This window comes from Amphiura filiformis, chromosome 1 (assembly GCF_039555335.1).
Source record: "Amphiura filiformis chromosome 1, Afil_fr2py, whole genome shotgun sequence".
NCBI classification, from domain to species: Eukaryota; Metazoa; Echinodermata; class Ophiuroidea; order Amphilepidida; family Amphiuridae; genus Amphiura; species Amphiura filiformis.
The window spans coordinates 28180751-28205517 of record NC_092628.1 but is presented as its reverse complement, the minus strand read 5'-3'; the positions used below and the strand labels follow the sequence as shown (position 1 = coordinate 28205517).

General features: G+C 35.7%; 2 protein-coding genes across 2 annotated transcripts in view; both read right to left on the bottom strand.

Annotated features, from left to right (window-relative positions):
- LOC140139678 (dual 3',5'-cyclic-AMP and -GMP phosphodiesterase 11A-like) overlaps positions 1-6312 on the bottom strand; it is a 91234-nt gene extending 84922 nt beyond the window's left edge. Inside the window, exon 1 of the mRNA XM_072161411.1 lies at positions 6248-6312. Within this exon, the coding sequence (XP_072017512.1) occupies positions 6248-6311 (64 nt within the window). The 5' untranslated portion in view covers position 6312. The remainder of the gene's footprint in view (positions 1-6247) is intronic.
- Positions 6313-6319: 7 nt separating this feature from the next.
- LOC140157685 (dual 3',5'-cyclic-AMP and -GMP phosphodiesterase 11A-like) overlaps positions 6320-24767 on the bottom strand; it is a 147605-nt gene continuing 129157 nt past the window's right edge. Inside the window, exons 5-6 of the mRNA XM_072180926.1 lie at positions 6416-6920; positions 6320-6354 (exon numbers count right to left, since the gene is read on the bottom strand). Coding sequence (XP_072037027.1) covers positions 6320-6354; positions 6416-6920 — 540 coding nt within the window. The remainder of the gene's footprint in view (positions 6355-6415; positions 6921-24767) is intronic.

The window sequence follows — 24767 nt, the reverse complement described above, 5'->3', positions numbered from 1 at the left end:
TTCATATCGGCAATTTGGTCTATTTTTTGTGACAAACAATTATGACTAGTTTTTATTTGTTTGCTGTATCAAAGAACATGGCTGGGGAGAATTGTAATTTTAATTTTTGACTGAGACTGGCCTGAGTGATTTGTTAGAGTTTTGACCTATCCCTGTACAGATATGTTTTGCATTCAAAGCCCTATTCTTTATCTTGTAAATGCAGTTTTTATAGGTACATTTAATGTTTACGAGTATAATGGTAAGAATATTTTCATGAGGTGAAACTGAGGTTTATAAAAATGAGGTAAAAGCACATAATTTTGATGTATAGTCCCATTTAATTTCAAAATTTTTATACATTTTTCATAATTCTTCCACCTTTTATCTTACTCTTTGCCACCCTTGCAACGGGTGAATTATACAAAGATAGGAATTTTTTAGATACATATCATCCAAGTTTATACTAACTTAAAATAGCAAAATTATTACACATGGGGGATTCTGAATTTTTGATATGTTATGAAAAACAACATTATTTATAGCCTACAAAAAAAAAATTTATTGACGGAAACATTTACAATAATATCAAAGTTAAACAAAATGGCAGATTTTACATGCAACAATGCTTGCATATAATATACCAGTAACTTTAAAATTCGGGTATTTTTCTTTGAAAACACTACTGTGTTGTTAATATTGAATGACATTTGATGAATGGGGTATCAAAATGCAGGTAAATAAACCATCCTTTTTTCTTTGTTAGAATATTGTGAATACAATATTAATATTTCTGAAGCTGTATGCGTATTAATAATGGCTGTGTTACTTTTTGTGAACACATTAGTCAATTTTGTTATAGAGAGAAATTATTGTTGCAAATGATAAAAGGAAATAAGAAATCAATACAGAGACAAAGTAATAACAAAATACACGCAATTATTCAGAATAAAAACAGAATATATCTGGCAAGCAACTCAGTCAACTGATATTATTATGTTATTCATATGCCTATAGCATAGGAAGACAGAAGTGAATTGCAATTGTGTATGTGAACATGAATATGATAAAATATGTGAAGTGATCAAACTAAGTGAGTCGTTTGTCACTATAATATTAATTTTGAGAGATACCCAGCAAACACAAAAATATTCTTAAAACGTCTATTCAAAACGTTTAATAACATTTAAATCTCGGGTTATTACAAAGATCATGAATACGTTCTTAAAACGTTATTGTAAAATATTTTGGGCAAACATAATTTGCAAAATATTTTGTCAACAATTAAATAGCATTCTGTTAGAATGTTTTGCATCACGTTTTTAAAAACTTTTTATGAATGTTATTAAAATGTTTTTATACCCTTTATTTAACCCAGCAGCTACCAATATTACTCAACTTCTTTTGTATTTTATTGTTCTGAGCAACACTGAAATTACCATATCTCTGGAACCGTCAGCCCAATTGTGATGACAATTTCATCCAAATAAAGCTCTAAAATGGTACATAGGCCTACAGTAAATAACGGAAAATTTAAATTTTGATTTTCCTCAAATGATTTATTTTGCTTGATCGCATCACATGTGTCACACCTATCCACCCACATTTTAATGTGGGTGGATAAGACCATGGTTAAAACCATGTTAACTTATTTGACTGTTACCTAGCTTTAACTTTCTTTGCAGCCTATGGGCTACAGTCCCTGCAATTCGCTGTCATAGTGCACGTTAGTAACCATTGGTTACTGCTCCAAGCCTGGGCACATACACTTGTTCCAAATTTTGATATGCCATAGGCTTTGTGTTGTGATCATTTCGATCAGTGGTTCGTAACAAAGAAAGCGCGATCCAGTTGACCTAGCAACGGTCATATTCTAATGTGCACTACAACAGTGAATATGTGGCCAGTGTTCAGTTTTTGCCAGCAAAATCCTGTATTTTGCAAAAACTGGCAAAAAACGGTTTTTGTCTGGTTTAAAAGACCTTAAAATAAAAATGTTTAGAACTTGATATGACACATTTTACTAGTGAGCAATAAAAACCATACCTTTAAATTCTTAATATGTTACTAATATAATTACAAAATCTGCTTTTATCACACTCAGGAAATTATTTATATTACTCTACAGCAAAATGGGAGCCAAATCATAGAAGCATACAAAGATTTGTATTTCCTTTGCATTTTCACCTTATCTCAAAAGACCAAACAGACGTCACAGCATCCCCGAGGAAATTTTCAAATGGGTGTCGTTGTTTTTTCTGATTCTCTAAGAATACATCAAGTTATTCAACAAAGTTTTTAAATATATAATGCATTGAATCACCATGGACAGACACTCTGCGGGTTTAGTTTCTGTAATATTGTAAAATAAAATTCTCTGCTAGCTGTGACAAAGTAAGTAATGTTGTCTTTAGTTTAACGGACAAAGTACAAAACACACAAGGATCATGATACCTAGGAAAACAGAAAGATTAGATAGTGCCAGGTATACCAACTTGATGTGGGGAACAAGACAAAGACAAAAAAAAAAGATAAAAAGTGTACTAACACTTCAATAGTAAAAATGCAAAACCACAGGAAGACAAAAGTCTATAAGTATAAAACAAAAATCTAACCCTGTTCTCTTGATCTGGGAGTGTCACGTTTTTTAAAAATAAAATGTGGCAAACATTGTTGTTAGCGTATTTCTTGCCAAACATTGTTGTTAGTGTATTTCATATGACAGGCCTGCTCTGCATTACATTGCCTTATACTAAAGTTTGTTCGGCTTATATAAGGTGGAAATTATTTGGCTTTTGTTACTGCGCACGTCAAAAAAGTCCCAACTCACGCTTGCGTAAATTCACATAAACTAGGGCCGCAGCAAGGTTGAAAAAAATGTGGGGCGGCCATCACAAATGTGGGGCGGCCAAATTACAAATATATGCGCAAATTGAAATAGAGATACAAAAGAAAACATAACAAATTTCTCAAAAAGTGGGACGGCCATGGCATCCCCGGCCGCCCCGCTTGCTATGGCCCTGACATAAACACACAACTAGCGTAAGCATTGCGCCCAACTGCGTGCATGGCATTCTATATCAATACACGGTGTTATGAGTCTTATTTTTTCTGCCTTATATAAAGCGAAGGCAAACAAACTTTATCTCCCCCTTCCCAGTATGGACCCCTTTTAGTCACAACTCTTCCCAAACCCACAGGGAAGTCACTGCCCATTGTGCCGTTGGCATAGTCCCATGTTTTGATAACAAATCCAATGTAGTAATACATTAGGAAATTGTTACTCCAATATCTTAGAAAGTCCCATGGTTGTCTTCACAACTTTGTTAAAAGATTACTTTGAATACCAGGATTCAACATAAAAATTAAAGTTTTGAGATATTATCTCAATATAATCAAGAACTATCTCAAGAATCACTGAACCAATGACAGGCCTGTTTGTACTTATTTTGATGCACTTTTCATGCTGATTCCAAATTTGGTCATGAAAATGTACAATTATGAAATTTTTGAATTTTTACAAAAAAAATGAAACTTGTCATCTACAGACTGCAGTACAGTCGACACCTGCGTGGAGAGAGTTACACGGTCCCATGGTTGTCTTAAAAGATTACTTTGAATATCAGGAGATTGCCTTGTTCTATTTTCTTATCTAATCGATCTCAAATGAACCCATCTAGGATACCTTACACTTTGCAAACAACACCCTAATCTACATACTTGATATACTTCAGACACTTTCACTTCAAAATGTTTGTATAGTTTTCATCAGAATATAGAAATGCAATGCAAAAAAAATTGAAATCCATACACCCTCTATAAAGAGATAATCTTTATCTCCCACACAGTGGGTGTAGATTTTAAATGGAGTCACCCATTCAGGTAACTCCATTTGACATTCACACTCCCTGTGTGAGATATTAAGAGCATGACTTTCTAAGAGGGTGTATGGATTTCAAATGGAATAAACCAAATTTACCAGCAGCTTTTGACTGTTGCTCAGGATTTAATGTGGTGCAGATGCGGGGTATGCCATCTAGCTATCACAAGGCACTTTTTCGGGGCCTGTTGGCAGGTTCTGTCCATGTGCCTGTCCTTTCTTTACAGTTATTTGCAGGAGAAGGGTCGCACCAATCTCCCCACACTGCTTATCCCATGTTGAGTGGTCTCCCTTTCAGAAACCTGGATCCGCACCTGTTCATGTATACATGCTTGGTTTTTCTACATGACTATGAATTCAAATTAAATCCATTTAGATATGGACCATTCAGATCACACCCATTAAAGAGTTCATTATCATCCAGGATTACTTCCCCAGGTCCAAGAGCTTGAGAAGCATTATTAGTGACTGCATGCACTAATGAGTTTGCTGGTAGGAGCACATTTTACTCTCAAAACCGTGGCTTACTCTTACCCCCTGGGATGCTGACAGTCCTGATATTTAAAATTGTTGGACCATTTTTGGCATTTTTCATCAAATTTTCCCCCAGTGAAAGTTGCCCCCCCCCCCTTGCTGCCCTCTGAAAAAGTCCTGCCTATTAAAGCCATATTATAACATTTGCTGAGGAGGACGCCCTCAATATTTTTCAAAATTTTTTTTTACACAATGATATTGTACTTAAACCAACATACCCTGCACAAATCAAGACTCTAGGTGCTGTAGTTTTGCCAAAATCCAAGATTTTGAAGAAAAAAAAACCCAGCAGGAACCATTGTTTTATTATTACGATGGAATTATTAGTCGTATTGATATACGATGTTCATAACACACAGTACGTACATGGCATGGTACGTACATCACACGCAGAGGGTGATAGTAAAAATGATAAATGGTAATCAACCAATGAACTGTCTAGAATTTATGTATGAGTGATATAATAAAAGCTAACATTTTATGGCAATGAAATGCTAATCTATTTTGTATGAAAATGTTATAATATGGCTTTAATTCTGGACCTGCTGTGGCCATTAGTTCCACTTTCATTTAATACCTATAATAATATGATACAGCATAATTTGAATCTTTAAATCACTTCTCCATGCAATTGATACACTTACAGAAAGTGCATTTAGTCTACCTGGCGGATCCAATTCAACATTGACTATGTGACTGTGTGCATGTTTATTCTAAATGTAACAAAAAAGTATATTTTCAAGTCTGACCGTGAACATGTACTATTCCTGATTCATAAAGCTGTGGTGTTTTTATGCAAAAAATCTTAGAAATAAAAGACATGGTATATCCCCAAAGCTATAAAAAACCTTTCTAAGCAGGTCTTATAAATTAACAAATTTTTATGGCTTCTTGCTCAGTCTTGTTTCAACCAGGACAAAAATGAGTTTTTGTACTATAGCCTATTTTAAACACTTCAGTTATTTTTACTCAGAGATATAAAATGCAATTCAATAAGACAGTGTGCTGCTGGAGAAGAAAAAATAAACAGGACTATATCTCAAGTTTCATTTTGCATTGAATTCATTTAAATGTCAAAATAAAGGGTATAATTCCAGGATAGTGTTCTTTCAAAAATGGGGCAGTTTTTAAAGTTGAAGTAGATTTCTTGTGGGGGTGTGTTTGTTTTTGCCAGCAAACGAGGACACACACTCGCACTTCACATTCAAACCGCGGACCACCCTGCAATGGGGGACCGTCCTCGGTTTCTGGATGCCTGCAAACGAACGCAAATGCACGTATAATATATTTGCGAAATATGACCTCTATCCGTATATAAGAAATAACGTCCGCAGTTGCTAGGTTAAATTCCATACACACAAAAATACACAAACAAAATGGCAGAAAATGTCCTCGGTATGTCGATTGAGTACAGATTCAGACGACCATGTTTGCATGGTCCTCAACAGCATCCACGTTTGGAGGCGATTACACGTGGGGGTGTGTGTGTTTGTTTTTCTTGCCTATATGGGACATTTGGGTGTGTTTTTCAAACAAAACTGGGACTTTATGACAACTGGGGTTATCCCCCCAGTTGTCACAAGTAGGTAAAATTCAGGGGAAAGGGGAAGGAAGTGTCCATTTCCTCAGACTTCAAAAGTAATCACAGGCCATTGTTGTCAAAGCTTTGTTTCAAAAAGCTGAAAGTGTAAAGTTATCCCACTGCCTATAAAATTAAAATTGGGCTTTCCAGTTGAAATAAAAATAAAAATATAACTGTTAAATTGTTACTGTTGATCTGGTACTTGTTGTCCCTGATAGGCATACAGAGTATAGACTTGGTATGAAATCCCATAGCTTTGTCTAATAACTTACCAATGATCTGGTACTTGTTGTCCCTGATAGGCATACAGAGTACAAACTTGGTATGAAATCCCATAGCTTTGTCTAATAACTTACCAATGATCTGGTACTTGTTGTCCCTGATAGGCATACAGAGTACAGACTTGGTATGAAATCCCATAGCTTTGTCTAATAACTTACCAATGATCTGGTACTTGTTGTCCCTGATAGGCATACAGAGTATAGACTTGGTATGAAATCCCATAGCTTTGTCTAATAACTTACCAATGATCTGGTACTTGTTGTCCCTGATAGGCATACATAGTATAGACTTGGTATGAAATCCCATAGCTTTGTCTAATAACTTACCAATGATCTGGTACTTGTTGTCCCTGATAGGCATACAGAGTACAGACTTGGTATGGAATCCCATAGCTTTGTCTAATAACTTACCAATAATCTGGTACTTGTTGTCCCTGATAGGCATACATAGTATAGACTTGGTATGGAATCCCATAGCTTTGTCTAATTCCTTGTCAAATCTAGGGTCCTTCTGTGCATCATAGATATTGATAGTGTCTCCTGTCAGTGCTACTTGCTCTATAATTCCATTGGATACTTTGACATCTCCCATTGCTTTTGTGGGATTGGTATGGCCGTTGTGAAGGGATGAGGGGAGGTCAAACACCTTGGAAAAGGTTACTTCCTGTAAGACATAGAAAAGAATGACATAAATGTTATGAAAGCAAACAAAAATGTCAGAAGCTTTGAAAGATTCCCTTTTGAATTGCATTTGAGCCAAAATAATGCGGTAAAGTGAAAGGAACTATACTTGTATTATTCCAATACTTCAAAACAATTGGATATTTGCACCTTAGCATCCCAAGTTTTTTTATACAAAGAACTGGATTTTGTCACAGGTACAACACCTTAGTTCAGCACCAGAACTCATCATACTCTGTTACCCTATCAACTTCAGGGTTAGTCAGCTTATTGCACTTCAAATATCATAGTGGATTAATTACATTTTGCAATATATAATATTGGATTATCAAATTTCATTAATATGCAGATATGATATTGACAGAAAACAATACAGCCCCAGAGGTCATCAAACTCTATCACCTATAAGAGGATGTGCAATAATCATGAGTACCTGCAGGGTGATCAATTCTCAAAACATCTATGCCAACAATTGCTTCCTCCCCCCCTTTTTGACCTGCCAAAATTGCTTCCTCCCCCCCTTTTGACCTGCCAAAATTGCTTGTCTCCCTCACCCTTTTGGCCTGTCAAAAATGCTTGCCCCTCCCTTTAGGCCTGCCAAAAACTTTTTTCCCCTATAATTGACCATCATTGGGGTACACATGATTATTGCACCACCCCTAACAGTTCCTTAGCTTTGGGTAGTAGAGTGGATTAATGGTATTTCCTCCACTCTGACAGCAGACAGTAACAAACACAGCCAACCATCCATCCACATGATAACATAAACATTATCTTTTCCACAGCTTCACATTGTATTTTAACTGAGTGCCTGGAGCCCATGGACATCAGGTGGGTTCCATGCTCTATTCTCTGAATCCTGATGTCTTTGCACTCCATGTACTCATTATTTCGCTTGCCAAGGACTTGCTGGTTGAATATCCTTGTGTCTAGGTTACTAACTGTGAGCGTTTATTTTAAATGTTTTAAACTATTGCATTACTGTATGTGTATACTTGTCTCATGTATAATAAAGCTTGATGATGAAATATTTAGTACAGTGGATTCATGACATTTCTCCTACCCTGACAGGAGACAATGACAAACACAACAAAAGCTTCCATCCACATGATAACATAAGTCCCACACATCATTATTGTGTGGGACAAAAATCTACATTAGAATGTTTTATTTATTACCGCTTTATCAGCTTGAGTATTCCAACCAAATCCTAAGCATTGATCAAGTATGTGTACATAAAATACTGGGGTTTTCTTCCCATGGTTTCAAAACTTGTTGACATTTCCATCTTCGTCAATTCATGTGATTATGACAACACTTGAGTGTCATCCAACAAGAATATAATGTTCCTAGCTGTCAGATGTGTTATGTGATCAGGATGATAACATTCTACAAGATTTTGTCTTGGTGAAAATTTTGCACATAATATTATGTAAGCTGAATTATTTAAAAGGGCTTTGAGAGATTTTGCAAACAAATCAAATGAAAAAACATTGTCTTATTTGGTTAGATTGAATCACAGCAGCTGATAGGTGTATCCCATCATGCTCTGTGATACCATAGTAGAACTGCACATGCCATAGAAAGTGTACACAAAATACCTAACTTCAACTTTCAATTACTCACTTATCAGAGCTTAGACTTTTGTTTGAAAAAATATGCTCTCGAAAGTATTGTTAAACTATCCATAGCTCTCAATATTTAAGCGGCTCTTACTTATGTTTTGTATGTATTTGCTATGGAACAAGCAGATAGACTGCAATGCATGTTGGGATACTCCCTTCAGCTGCTGTGAGATTGAATACTCAAAAATGTGTAATATTTGAAAATAAGAGACATATTGTGAGTGCCTCATTAAGGAAGCAGATAGCAACATTTGCACAGTATTTTATGTGGGACCTGAGAGCACATTAGACATATTGAATTGCATTCTGAATATGAGGAATGTCCTTCTGATATCAAATAACTTTGATATTTTGAACTTTATAAATCTAATGATATGTACTTAAAATGTATTTAGCTGGGATGAAAAGCTGAGTAGCTGACCATCTGAATTAATTGAAAATTTTGACCATTCGTATTTCCCAAAAATTCTATATCTTCAATATGAAAGTTCAAAATTTTCATTTTACATAGGGGGTGTGGATTTTAACTGAAATAGCCTAATAAAATAAAAGAAGAAGTAAAATTATACTATAAGTCAATATAGGAAGCACAACTCAGTAAGTTTTGTCAGGTATATCATCTTATGTAGCCATTATTAATAGATATCTTACTAGTCCCTAATAGATCAAAATTGAGACCGGGAATCACAGTCACCTGCTGCTTGTCATTTATTATTCAGATGAACCATGATCTTCATTCAACTCCTTGTATTTCTATCTCAGTAGAATTGTGTGTTATCTCTATGGCATGCTTCAAGCCACACTGACCTGTTTCATTTCGGGTGAATTACATGCTGACAACGGATCTGGACAATGGTAAAATCCATAGTGGCGGTTGCTGAGATTTCACAATATTGTGAAATCCATATGACGGATAACTTTGGCAATCTGTTATATACATATGTGAGATTTTAAAATTTATTGTTTTGAAAATAACTTTCAAAGGTCTACTTTTAATAGACCCATGAACTGCTGAACATTAACCCTAACACCCATAATTACCACAAAATACCAAGATGAAAACCACTGTGCATGCATGAATCCCAGGGTCTGCGATGACGCAATCACCCTAAGTGTTAAATGCACACAGAATTGCTGTCCGGGCAGCGCACCGTAGCTACCGGTCCGTGATCGTGTGCTTGGCATGCGGGGTGTCTAAGGGTTGAATCCCTGGGGTGCCAAGGGACTTCTTTGTTCATCTTCTCTCCTTTTTCGTATCTTCTTTAACTTCCGATATCAAAAAGCAGGGTTTGATGTTTTAATGGAAAGTTTATTTGCATTTGACATCGATATCACTATGTATATAATACATCCAATTTTGTGATACCTTACACAAAATAGGAGCAAGCACTGAACATTTACATGTTACTGTTGAAGAGCATCCAGGTACCTTGTTTTTAGGGGTCGTAGTAGCTGAACAATAACCTAAAAATGTGCTATGGACTAAAACTCCCCAAACTTCAAAGCTTTAGCTTTATGTTTCAGTTGAACTATTAATCAAAGTTTGTATAAAAGAAAAATATACAAAATTTTAAATTTTGAGCTTTTTAGGGCATATGGCAACCATCGATGATAAAAAAAAGTCTTCAGGATTTACCAAAATATATCAGGGGTTCTCAATTATATTTGCTTGCTGCCGGGCTACTAAAGACCAAAATCCTTTTTAAAGATCTGGGCCCAAAACACCCTGGTTTACTATGTTTACTGTACACTTCCGAGCTGTGCAAGGGCCAACCATAATTGGTCAGTTGATATGGCCCACAGGCCATCTATTGGGCGCATCCAGATATTTTTGGCTCTCCCCCTAAAGAAGACATGGGAAAATCTTAATCTTTTTTAAGATCTGACCTTGTAAATCATAAGACAAATGAAATAAGAAAAAACAAAGGAAAGATCATAGCCAGCAGTAGTACATAGAGTATCATGCCTACGGATTTCATCACAGTCTTACCTTAGCACGCTGGTAAGCAGCGCTTGAGATGGTGTTAATCGATAGTCGATAATCAATGATCAATCAGCTATGAATATTTAATTGGATTCTAAAAATAATGATCAGACTCTCATGTTCAAACGTGTGTGTGTGTGGGGGGGGGGGAGGTGTATACCCCCTAGCATGTTGGTGCTCGCAATTGCTGAGGACGGCTTTTTACCCCTAAAGAAGACATGGGAAAACTCAAACTTTTTGGGAACCCCATGTCTTCTTTAGGGTAGGTGCCGTTCATTTCTGGAATAGCCCATTGCAAACCCCTGGTCTGTATTGATTACAGACATTATAAACTGAGCTCAAAAAGAAACTTATAATTTTTCACAAGGTCATATCTTGAAATCCTGTCCATCAAATTCTACCAAAATTACACACAGGTTTACTTCAATACTCTACTCTTAACACATGTCAGTAACCAAGCAGTTATCCAACTGACACAACAGCAAAATGCACTGACATGGAACAGCTTCCTGGACCACATTCACAGCCCCACCCTGTTTCATGAAAAAAGTGTATGAAAAGCAGAAAGCAGCACCGTTTTATCATCTGTGCAAGGATCTTGTGTGCATTCTCACAGATTTTTTGAGCTGGGTGCCAAATGTTGGGCTGTGAAAGTGGAGGAAGTCCAGGAAGCTGTCCCATGACAGTGCATTTTGCTGTTGTGTCAGTTGGACAACTGCTTGGTTACTGACATGTGTTTTGAGTAGAGTATTAAAGTAATCCTGTGTGTAATTTTAGTTCATTTTGATTGACAGTATTTTAAGATATGACCTTGTGATTCACAAGTTGTAAAAAATTATAAGTTTCTTTTTGAGCTCAGTTTATTTTACCTCTGTATCAACTACAATTAATTAACTATAACACCTGGGTCCATTTTACGAAGTGTGGTATGCTATTAGCCTTTTTGAAGCATGGCATACACAATAGGAGGGCAGTATTCAATATGGGTAAAACCCCCCAAATTCAAAAGACTTTACCCACATCGTGCAGCGCCATCCTATTGTGGCCGCCATACCTCTAAAATTGTATCATAATTATTATTAATCAACACTTATATGGCGCTCTAACAAAGAGCACAGCGCCTTACAAAATATACAGGCAAAATGAAGCAAGAAATAAATACAACCAACATTAATACAAATGTGTTTTAAGCAAACGCTGAAAGCAGGCACAGACACCGCCTCCCTCAACTGGATAGGCAACTCATTCCAGAGCCGTGGAGAGGCAACAGCAAACGAATGATCACCAGCTCTCTTATTTGATCGTGGAACCAAGAGCCTTGTGGTATCTGAAGAGGAGCGGAGTCTGGGCCTATTTTCGTGCGTTACCGTGTCGCTGAGCAAGGTAAGCAGGTCACATAAATATGGTGGAGCGACATTCATCTTATAGACATACAACAATATTTTAAACTGTATTCTATCCTTCACTTGAAGCCAATGCAAGGAGTTCAGGAGATCCATGAGCACCTGTCCCGTCCACAAGCAAAAAACTAGCCTGGCCGCCTTATTTTGGACACGTTGTAGCCGTTTGAGGTCGGCCTCACGAGCACCAAACAAAAGAGAGTTGTGGAACAAGACCAAGAATTTGTCCCTAATTCGGGATGGCAAAAGATTGAAAAAACAATGAAAATCAATCCTTTCTACTGACAATTCAATCAAAAAAGGTTTGCCACTAACTTTAATCATTAAAAGATTGAAATTCCTTTTCATTGAAAAAAAAGTTCAAAAACACAAATCACCATACTGAATAATCAGTAGAAAACAATTTGTCCCTGATTTGGATGGCACAGGATTGAAAATTCAATCTTTTTGATTGAATATTCAATCAGGCAATTTAAGAGAGTGGTGATCGTCCACAAGTTGGGGATATAATCTGTCATATGCATTTCACAGCAAAGGCAGGCAATCGATATGCATTGTAAATAATAGAGGTTTGATACAAGAAAATAGCATAGGCTAGGAAGTATAGCTAAAAGAGTAAAAAAGAGTATTCATAACATTTTGTGGCGGTTATTCACAAATCAGTAGATAAAAAGCTTTGTAAAATAGAGCCTATGTGTATGTCAACATGACATGCTAATGTAAGGGCCTTTAGCTACACCTGCTGTAATAATGGGCTATTCCAGTTGAAATCCTTACACCCCTTATGGAAGACATGCATTTCATCTTCCACACAGGGAGTGTGAATTACAAATGGGTTACCTTAAGGGTAGACTAGGTATTGTTGGTCGAAGCAGCCAAAATATTGATTTCCATTATCTAAATCAATATATTATTGAAAAATAACACTTTGATGTTTTGCAAAAGTTCAATCTACAAACCATATACTTTGAAAACTTGCTTGATTTATTGTTGTTAATGAGTAATGTACGTTTTAAAAAAGTGTTGTCGCGTCAGCCCTCTTTACAACATAACTCAAGAACCACAGGACCTACAAAAGTATATCTGTGATATTAGAATTCTTCTACACACTCGCTATGAAATGATCAATGCAATTTTTGCCAAAGCTCACTACCATTCGCAATATGCTGTGATCTAACAAATCGCAACAGTTTAAAATAGTTGTTAACCTTAATGGGTGACATCATTTGAAATCTACACACCTGCGTGGGAGATTGAGGTCATGTCTTCCATGGGGTGTATGGATTTCAACTGGAATAGCCCAAGGGGTTATTTTGATGGGTTTTTGCTAACGGAGGAAAATAGCCACGGTAGTACCGTTGTTTACAGAATGAAGCTATTGTAGCATACAACTATTTGTATTTTTCATTTCTCATAATTTTAAATCTAATTTGTGAAAAAAGTGATAATGGACAGAATCATTGATATGCATTGTAAATAATAGGAGTCTGAAACAGCAAGCTGAACCCAGGTGTATTTGTGAGTAAGTGCTCCTATTCTGGCTTCTCAATTCACCTGCTGCACTTAATGCTATAATGTGTTATTTTGATGGATTTTTAAAGAAAAATGAGAAGTGGAAAATAGCCATGGTAGCAACATTGGAAGCTCTTGCAGCATACGACTACGATGTTTTGCCGATTTCCTTTTACAAATTAAGCGTACTGCTAATCGTCCAGCGCTTATAATTTTGCACAAGGCCCTATGGACGCGCTTTGCATCAAGAGCGTATACGCGAGGGTTACACTTAAAAAGGACCTTGCAAGAGATTATATTTTCATTTTTCATTTATCTTATTATTTTGGAACAAAATTTTAAAGAGACCAATTTCAATACTATTTGCAGTAAAAATTTCACTTGAATGAACACAGCTTTCAACAGCTGTATGCGATCCAACCAAGATCGTTTATCACATATTTTAACGCAAGCGCACAACCTTGAATACAATAATTAAAATACTAACCAATCACAAGTGAGTAGGCATGGTTGGATTCACTTCCGCGTTATGCATACACAGGCATTCATCACACAGTGTACGCGAAGAATTGTCACGCTGCTGATAGCTGTGTTCATTCAATTGAAATTTCTATTGTAGTAATTTGTGGAAAAAGGGTGATACTGGACAGAATTTATATGCGTTGTAAATAATAGGAGTCTGGGACAGGAAAACATCCTAGGTTAGGAAGAATGGCTAAGAGTAAAAGAGTATTGATAATATTTTGTGATGTGTTACTCACAAATTAATGGATAAAAGCTGAACCCAGGTGTCTTTATGACCATGTTGTGCCTAAGTGAGGATATCTTACTGTCTTGTTATTTCACCTGCTGCAATTTTTCTCTCAAACCTATTACAGTAGCCTACAATGTGAATAATGCATTTTGCATTTCTACTTTGCTAATGGAGCAAAATGAAAGTGGAAAATAGTCAGTCATTGCTGTATTCTGTCCAACACTTGGCTGTTTTCTGTTCCATTTTATGTCATTCTTTTGCTTCATTTTTGATGCTTCATTCTACTGATGATAGCAAATATGCTATCTACTGATGACAGCAAATATGCTATCCACTGATGATAGCAAACATGCTATCTACTGATGACAGCAAATATTCTATCTACTGATGATAGCAAATATGCTATCTACTGATGATAGCAAATATTCTATCTACTGATGATAGCAAATACCGTAAAATTCCGTCTACAAGCATATATATGCCTCTAAACAAGGTTTTTTTGACACAAGAGACAAGAGGCAGACACTCTCAACAAAAACGTTATTTGGAGTTTGCACAACTATATTACTGATAAAGGCGGCTGTACAAACATGTATATTTGTAAGACCAATCTTTGCAATGTTTTTGAGAAGGGTATTGGCCTTTCATATCTTTCGTTAAAAAAAACCCTCGTTTAGAGGCATATATGCTTCTAGACGGTATTCTACGGTATGCTATCTACTGATGATAGCAAATATTCTATCTACTGATGATAGCAAAACATGCTATGTACTGATGATAGCAAATATTCTATCTACTGATGATAGCAAATATTCTATCTACTGATGATAGCAAATATTCTATCTACTGATGATAGCAAATATTCTATCTACTGATGATAGCAAATATTCTACCTACTGATGATAGCAAATATGCTATCTACTGATGATAGCAAATATTCTATCTACTGATGATAGCAAATATTCTATCTACTGATGATAGCAAATATTCTATCTACTGATGATAGCAAATATTCTATCTTCTGATGATAGCAAATATGCTATCTATTGATGATAGCAAATATGATATCTACTGATGATAGCAAACATGCTACCTACTGATGATAGCAAACATGCTATCTACTGATGATAGCAAATATGCTATCTACTGATGATAGCAAATATGCTATCTACTGATGATAGCAAACATGCTATATACTGATGATAGCAAACATGCTATCTACTGATGATAGCAAATATGCTATCTACTGATGAAAGCAAACATGCTATCTACTGATGATAGCAAATATTCTATCTACTGATGATAGCAAATATTCTACCTACTGATGATAGCAAATATGCTATCTACTGATGATAGCAAATATTCTATCTACTGATGATAGCAAATATTCTATCTACTGATGATAGCAAATATTCTATCTACTGATGATAGCAAATATTCTATCTTCTGATGATAGCAAATATGCTATCTATTGATGACAGCAAATATGATATCTACTGATGACAGCAAACATGCTATCTACTGATGATAGCAAACATGCTATCTACTGATGATAGCAAACATGCTATCTACTGATGATAGCAAATATTCTATCTACTGATGATAGCAAATATGCTATCTACTGATGATAGCAAATATGATATCTACTGATGATAGCAAACATGCTATATACTGATGATAGCAAACATGCTATCTACTGATGATAGCAAATATGCTATCTACTGATGATAGCAAACATGATATCTACTGATGATAGCAAATATTCTATCTACTGATGATAGCAAATATTCTATCTACTACTGATGATAGCAAATATTCTATCTACTGATGATAGCAAATATTCTATCTACTGATGATAGCAAATATTCTATCTACTGATGATAGCAAATATTCTATCTACTGATAGCAAATATTCTATCTACTGATGATAGCAAATATTCTATCTACTGATGATAGCAAATATTCTATCTACTGATGATAGCAAATATTCTATCTACTGATGATAGCAAATATTCTATCTACTGATGATAGCAAATATTCTATCTACTGATGATAGCGAATATTCTATCTTCCGATGATAGCAAATATGCTATCTACTGATGATAGCAAATATGATATCTACTGATGATAGCAAACATGCTATCTACTGATGATAGCAAACATGCTATCTACTGATGATAGCAAATATGCTATCTACTGATAATAGCAAACATGCTATCTACTGATGATAGCAAATATTCTATCTACTGATGATAGCAAATATGCTATCTACTGATGATAGCAAATATGATATCTACTGATGATAGCAAACATGCTATATACTGATGATAGCAAACATGCTATCTCCTGATGATAGCAAATATGCTATCTACTGATGAAAGCAAACATGCTATCTACTGATGATAGCAAATATTCTATCTACTGATGATAGCAAATATTCTATCTACTACTGATGATAGCAAATATGATATCTACTGATGATAGCAACCATGCTATCTACTGATGATAGCAAACATGATATCTACTGATGATAGCAAATATTCTATCTACTGATGATAGCAAACATGCTATCTACTGATGATAGCAAATATGATATCTACTGATGATAGCAAACATGCTATCTACTGATGATAGCAAATATTCTATCTTCTGATGATAGCAAATATTCTATCTACTGATGATAGCAAACATGCTATCTACTGATGATAGCAAACATGATATCTACTAATAATAGCAAACATGCTATCTACTGATGATAGCAAACATGCTATCTACTGATGATAGCGAACATGCTATCTACTGATACTGATGATAGCAAACATGCTATCTACTGATGAACCACAATTTTATGCTATGTACTTTGAACACTAGTGAATGATTCAAAATTGAGTTTTAAAAATATCTTGTCCGGTGTATGCAATTGAGTCTGCAGATGGTCAATTTATAAAATATATATGTACTTAAATAGGGGATACTTCAATGTATACAGTAACGAAATAAACACTACTCATGATATAAATGAATAGTGCTGCGATAGTGAACAGCACAGCTGTATTAAAATAATTTATTTACTTGTGGTCCCAAGTTGCAAACAAAATATGTGGTATGATGCAACATAAACACTCTGGTTTGACCAGAGAGCAGATATGGTGAGAATTATGGAAATACTTTATTATTATTTGGTTGTGATGAGTGCAAGTGCATGGTCCAACTAGGGAATGGTCTGTTTCTTACATAGCCTACTTCATTTTGTTGTTCTTCCTTGAAAATTCACTGTGTAGAGACCATGAACACACCAGTTGTGCCAGTGCCTATGTCTTGATGCTACATCATGCAATATAGATGTCACTGATCCATCACAAAACATTTTAAAAACATTTTCAACCAGTTATATTTTGGATTTTGGTTTGGTAAAATGTTTCCATAACATTAAATGTTGGGTTATAATAAAGGCCATGATAATATTTTTAAATGCTTTGTATGAAAATACATTACAACAACATTTTCAAAATTTTCAATATTTTTTAAAGCAAAACTCTGTGAATGCTTCTTTACCATCATACCTTTAAATGGTGGAAGCTCTATAGTCCGACGGTTCTTTATTCCGACGGTTCTTTGGTCCGAAGGTTCTTTAATCCGACGGTTCTTTATTACGAAGGTTCTTTATTCCGATGGTTCTTTATTTCGAAGGTTCTATAGTCCGAATTTTAAAAACGGTTCTTTAGTCCGAATATGAAAATAGGCTCTGTAGTCCGAATTTAAAAAAGGGTTCTATAGTCCGAATATGGAAATAGGCTCTATAGTCCGAATTTTAAAAAAAGGTTCTATAGTCCGAAATTGCAAAAGGGTTCTATAGTCCGAAACGGATACCGTGTTCTTTAGTCCGAATTGGTAAACAGGTTCTATATTCCGAATTTTATTTTCATCATTTGTTTCAGTGTCAAATCATCAATTGTTAAATACAAATCCGCTGAAGTTCAACATGGTTGCTTTTTCTAGATATTTTACGTGGCATACATTGACGTTTATCTTCATTCTGGTGGTATTTTCTTCATTTTTATCTTTTGTTCATTCTATTATAATAAATTATATACTGTAAGATACTAAATAATCTACGATGTATTCGATGCATGCAAATGCTGCGGCATTAATGTAGTCATTTAAACAAATTAGTTTACAGAATAGTTAAAGTATGGTTTTATCTTGCGATTGGGGTGTAAAATATCCTGGCTGGCTTTTATCAGGGATGCGAGCGGGTAACATGCATGCAATTGGCAGTGATGGCGGCTGGCCCTGGGATTGCTTGTCCCTTTTTTGTGTTTTGTTTTTTTTACTTTCATTGTTTTTTCTTTCTTTCGTATACCTTTGTCCTTTTTCGAATCGTTCTTCTTTTGTTCGTCGTTTAGTTTGTTATTTCATTCATTTGTTCATTCTTGATTTTGTTCGATATTTTTTTCATTAGCTCTTTCTTAAAATCCCTTTCTCATTTTTGTTTGTTCTATATTCACATTTCTTTCGTTCTATCTTTATTACATTCTTTCTTTCTTCTCCTTGTTCTTTCTATAATGTTCATTTTTGTTCATTATCTTTGTATTCATTGTTCTTTTATTTGGACTTCCTTTTAGTCTTTATTCAGTTGTTTCATTTGTTCTTTCATTTATTTTCTTTCATTGTGTCTTTCCTTCTTTTGTTCTGGTTTTTTTGTGTGTGTGTGTTTGTACTTCTTCAGGTTTCTTTATATTTTCGCTCCATTCATTATTTTTTTTTTCGTTTCTGATGGTGTAAAAATATGTCAACATTTTTGGAGCAAATATCGTATTTTTAGGATCTTTGTTTACAGTAAGTTGGGGGATATCAGGCGCGGACGCAGGATTTGTTTTTGATGACGGGGGGCTAAAAGTAGCGTCATCCCGTTTGCCATAAACTCTGCTATTATCTAGCTAGAGGGCGCAGTAAATGTTAATGATATAAAAAATTGACTATAGAGCCTTTTTACTGATTCGGCCTAAAGAACACGGTATCCGTTTCGGACTATAGAACCCTTTTGCAATTTCGGACTATAGAACCCTTTTTTAAATTCGGACTATAGAGCCTATTTTCATATTCGGACTAGAGAACCGCTTTTAAAATTCGGATTAAAGAACCTCTTTTAATATTCGGATTAGGGAACCTTTTTAAAATTCGGACTATAGAACCTTCAAATAAAGAACCGTCGGAATAAAGAACCTCTTTTTAATTTTTTTGGACTAGAGAACCTCTTAAAATTCGGACTAGCGAATGCTATGAACACATGTTCGGACTAGCGAACCTTCGGACTAAAGAACCTTCGGATTATAGAAGCGTCGGATTATAGAGCAGTCCCCCTCATAATGGCATGGAATTGAAATTGACATCAAATCAGGCCCATAGCCATGGTGCAAGGAGTGCGATGCACTGACCCCCCCTCTCCCCCCACATAAATTGGTGTGCTTTGTCTGTAATAAAAAATATCAAAATTAGGCCAAAATTTCAGATAAACATACTGCAAATTATGAATTTTCTGTGAAATTTGTAATGAGGCAGCAATTTCACCATTCTATACCCAGCTGGCATGCATCAATTAGACTAAACCTGACTAGACAATTGATTGTATTGTGTGAAATAACATGTCTTGATGACACTCCAGCAGGTAGCTCCAAGTGCACATTGCCAATAGATATAACCTTCATCAAAATTGTGATATAGATTGTTTTTGAAAACAGTCTAGTGCTTCCTACACAACCAGAATCTTCTGTTACGAAGCAGTTTCTAAGGGGCCAAAATTACAAAGTCCATCCACCTCTCCACTTCTAGAACAAGTTTACCAGAACAAATGTATCTTACTAAAGTGCCAAAATGAGGTTAAATTTTGGTCTGAAACAGGCCAAAAGGAATATGCATGTGGATGTTTTGGACAAATTTGTCCCAGTATTTTAAACAAGTAATGCACTGTAAAAAACATCTGATAACACTTAACACTTAATAAACTCTAAAACACATTTATTTTTATAGTTTACACCTTAAAGTATAGTGGGTATTGTATAAGATAAACGTTTTGTGTTTGCTGGGCAGGTGCCTAAATGACAAGTGATTCATTTACATTGGTTCCAGGAGTTATAAGATCCCATCTGCAGCAGCTGACATGTATCTTTAGATGTGTATAATATATAGAAAGCAGATAGAGCAGGCTTTGACCCTCTATTGTTTGGGCAGGTCATTTCTTCAAATATAACTTCCTTCCTATGGCACTACTATGACCTGCCTCTGGTAGGGTTTTCATATTATAGGTGTAGCTATTTATACACATTATCATCAATGCCATGGGAAATCCTTTGTTTTTGATACTATCTTTTATCTTAGCTTTAGCGATTTTAATACAAGCCTTATTTCAGCCAACAATTTTACATTGTTACAATGTTGTATAAAAGTCATTTACGTTGTAAATTTGTGAACTCGTATTCGTGTTGTGACAACTTTATTTCGGATGTTGTTTTTCAGACGTTGATATAACGTCATTATGACGTTGTTTCAAGGTGTGAATGTATTATTGAAACGTCCCTATAAGCCCTTTCAAAATTTCAGATCATGGTGCATCATGGGTAATATTTGCCGATAAAATTGGAGATAAACACGATGAGGCTACTGTACATTTTCAATGGGGTGAACTTTGACGTTTGCATAAAAACGTTTCGTACTGGAATTTCGCTGACTGTTTTGTCTTCATTCCTTCACAATATTTGTATTTCACAGGAGATATTAACATATGTAGGAATGAATAAAATATGTTTTACAAGGAAGTGCAAAGTTCGCCACCATTGCAAACGCACTGCAGCCTCCTCGTGTTTATCTCTCGTTGAAGAACTGTGTGACGATGTCTGAGCATGCGCAGTTGCAATTTTCCGAAATTGCGAAAGGGCTTATTAAGTCCTGTCGAATGTTGTAACAACATATATTACATAAAGTTAACTTTGTATGTGTTTAAGATGTAAATACCACGTCATTACCGATCAATGTTTCAAAAACTGAAATAACGTCACTATATACAACATTACGTTATTACAACGTCAGCGAATGTTGCGAAAACGTAGTGTGTTGGCTGTGATAGGTTATACTAATAACATAGAAAGTATCAGTTTTAGAAGTGACCTGCTGCAATGCTGAACTAAATTTAGAAAACCATTAGAGCTACCATAGCAAGGCATTATGGTAATGTAATAGATAATATTTTCAAGGTTTAATTTATTGATCAAAAATAATGAATGAAGGAAAGTAAATGATGACAATAAAGAGAAACAGCTGAATTCTTAGCAGCCCGGGGAGGGGCACTCACATGTTTTTAAAAGGTGGTACGGGTATGTGCAGCGGTCAAGGGTCCCTTTTTCAGGCTCTCTTGCAGTTCCTTAAGCCCCACATTTGGATCTGCTCCAGTTCTTTGAGCCTCAAATACTGTCAATTGCAGCTCTTTAAGCTCAAATTTGGAAATAATTAAGACATTTTTAGCTCAACAGCCTATAATTTGGCCCTAATTTCAGTTCTTCAAGCCCCTATTTTGCCCGAAAATCAGTTCTTAGTTCCCAAAGTTTGGCGCTCTGCGCGCACACCCCTACCAAAGTTTAAGTTGAGTGCCCCCCCGGGCTTAGCAGTAGCTCTATCAAGGGCACCAGCCATTTCTCAGCAAACAAAACGTTTGACAGAAAATTTGTAAATGTTGGGTTATATAGAGGATTTTTTCAAAATGTTCCCTTTATTTGAGGGACAGGTACAGCGTTGCCCTAAAACACTATGCCCCTGGATCAGACTACCTAAACTAGCACCTAAACCTTTAGTTAGTTCTAAGTGGCAATAAAATTCAAATTTTAATCTTTTTGCAATTTGAAGGAAAATGGACCAAAAATGTGTAATTTTCCATGTTTTCTTACAATTGTAGTCACAAAATTCTAAGACTTGGCACAAGTCTAAGTATTCAACATCTTGAGTGTAGGCTAAGTTGGCTCATAATTTTAATATTTTATGTTATTTTTGATAATTGGTTATGAAAAAGATAAGAATGTGCATAACTTGAAATTAGTCCTTGTTAAGAATTGGGCTTGATTGTGACAGTATCAAGATCATCATGACAAGATCATCCGCAATTTCTTTGACAGATTATATAAGACAGAGGTATTTCTAAAGCTACCAAGATTCACATTATGCATGCTTTGGTTTTCCCGATTGATCTGTGAAACGTGGGCGGTTGGAATGACAGATATGAAAAAGATCTTGGCTTTTGAAATGTGGTGCTGGCGGAAGATGCTGAGAATATCGTGGAAAGAACATAAGACCAATGAATTTGTAAGAAACTAAACTGGAGAGCATGCTTCCTTGTGCCAAAAAAAAAAAAGATCGTTTGAAACTGGCATATTTTGGCCACATTTCTAGAAGAGATGGTGACAACATTGAGAATATAATTATGCAAGGTCATGTAGAAGGCAGTCGTAGAAGAAGTAGACAGAAGCTTAGATGGACTGATGGAATTAACAGGCCTTTCTCTCATCGCAGCCCATCGTCTGGCTCAAGACAGAAGTTGCTGGAATACCATCATCAACAGGGTCACAAAGGGTCAGTCATAACCCATCGGACGACGATGACGACGACAATGTGACAGCATATAAAAAAAATGCCCTAAAAACGAATGTTTCCTAAAATTAACCAAATATTAAAATTTGATTTTAAATGCCTGTTAGAACTAACTAAATGATTAGGATTAAGCTATGTTTCATTTGGCAAAACAGGATATTTTTTTAATCCAAAAACATTAGTGCTGTATTTTTCTGGAATGGGGATAGCAGATGTAGTTAGATGACTAAATATGAAACATGTTTTAGTTTGAGCCCAAACTTATTCAAAATGTCTTTGTTTTTAATCTATTTGATATAATCCTATTCAGCCTTAAAACCATATTCTTCTTGGGATTCAAGCTGTCTGCAATCCAACTCATTTGAAATCTTAATGCTTTTCTCCTTAAAGGCCTATTCAGTGATTTGCTCATTTGGAGGATCGTAAAAACATCCAAATTCAGATTTTTGCATCTTTATTAGTAGCATACTCTAAAGATTTGCCGAATGGGGCATATTTGATCTTTTGCCTTGGGGGTAAATTTCACGTACAGATAGAGAAATCCCTCCTCTGAAAATTGCAACAAGAATTAAGGGTATATGTCCTTATTTGCTGTTGGGATTTTTATTTTGTGCTTAAAATTCCAGTTATGTCAAGAGAGCCCATGCGACATTAGGCAAATCTTTATGGTAAAATGTGCTATTATAGCCTGCTAGTGTCAAGTCGAAAGCCATGGGGTAAACTGTAAAGACAAAATAATACACTTTACCTGCATTTGTAACTACTTTTATTATGACTCAAGACACACTCCAATTTATTTCCAATTACAAAGAGCCCAATCATGCGTCATGACCTGTAGGTTGTGACCTGAAACACATACATTGACCATTGTTCATATTGTACCGTAACTCAATTGTTGAGACTCCAACTAGAAAACCCTACTAATACTTCATTTTTGTACCAACAATTTACACCTGCGAAAAAAGTAATTTCTTGTTCTATAAGCCACTCTAACAAATTTCAAATTTTGTTCATGTTCTCACAGATTCACCGCAAATCCTTTGAATAAAGAGGCATCTAGCTGTGTATTTCACTTTTCAGTTCTTTGTTACGGTACTGAGAAACCTTGCACTTTGTGTGTACTTTACTGTTATGAACAGATATTGAACGTGTCTAGAATGTTAACTTACAACCTTCTATGAACATTCATAGTCTGTTGACTTGGGCAAGTACAAAAACTCTTCTTTGCATTGCAGAAACATACAATAGACATACTGGAAGTTCATAAAAAAGGTATGTTTTGTCAATAAAATACAATTTTATAGCAAATGATAAAAAAATTCACAAATTTCCAAGTAATATGGGTACTGATGGGTTTTCTTCAAATCGATCATAATCAGTTCAGAGCATGCGCATATTTTTTCGGGGGCTTTGGGGGTCAAAGTAGGGGGCGGCCAAAATGAAGGGGCGGCGGCAGAAGAAGGGGCGGCAAAAAGAAGGGCGGCGGAAGAAGGGGCGGCAAAAAGAATTAGTAAAGAAAAAAGGGCGTAAAAATTTGAAAAAGTATAAAAAACTGTGAAAAAATGGTACTATACATTGCTTTTAGGGCGCTAGTGCCTAGAAACCCTTTTTCTCTTCACTTTTTCAAACCACCGAAAAAAAATTGGGTCAACCTTTTGGGGCTGTTGAGGAACGGGCGGCAAAATTTAATTTTCTTCAGCCCCCCGGGGTAGGAGCGGCCACGGTACGCCACTGCAGAGTACAGTATGTTGCACCATACATCTAATTGACTATGCATGATAACAGCCCTCGAATTAACCCACGGCACTGACAGCATATTGCCGTGGGTGCCCACCCCCATTGCCGCAATGCCCTCAAAATATGTCCTTTACCGACGGCAGTCACTTGCCGTGCCCCTAAATGAAGTTGCCGTGGGTGCCCT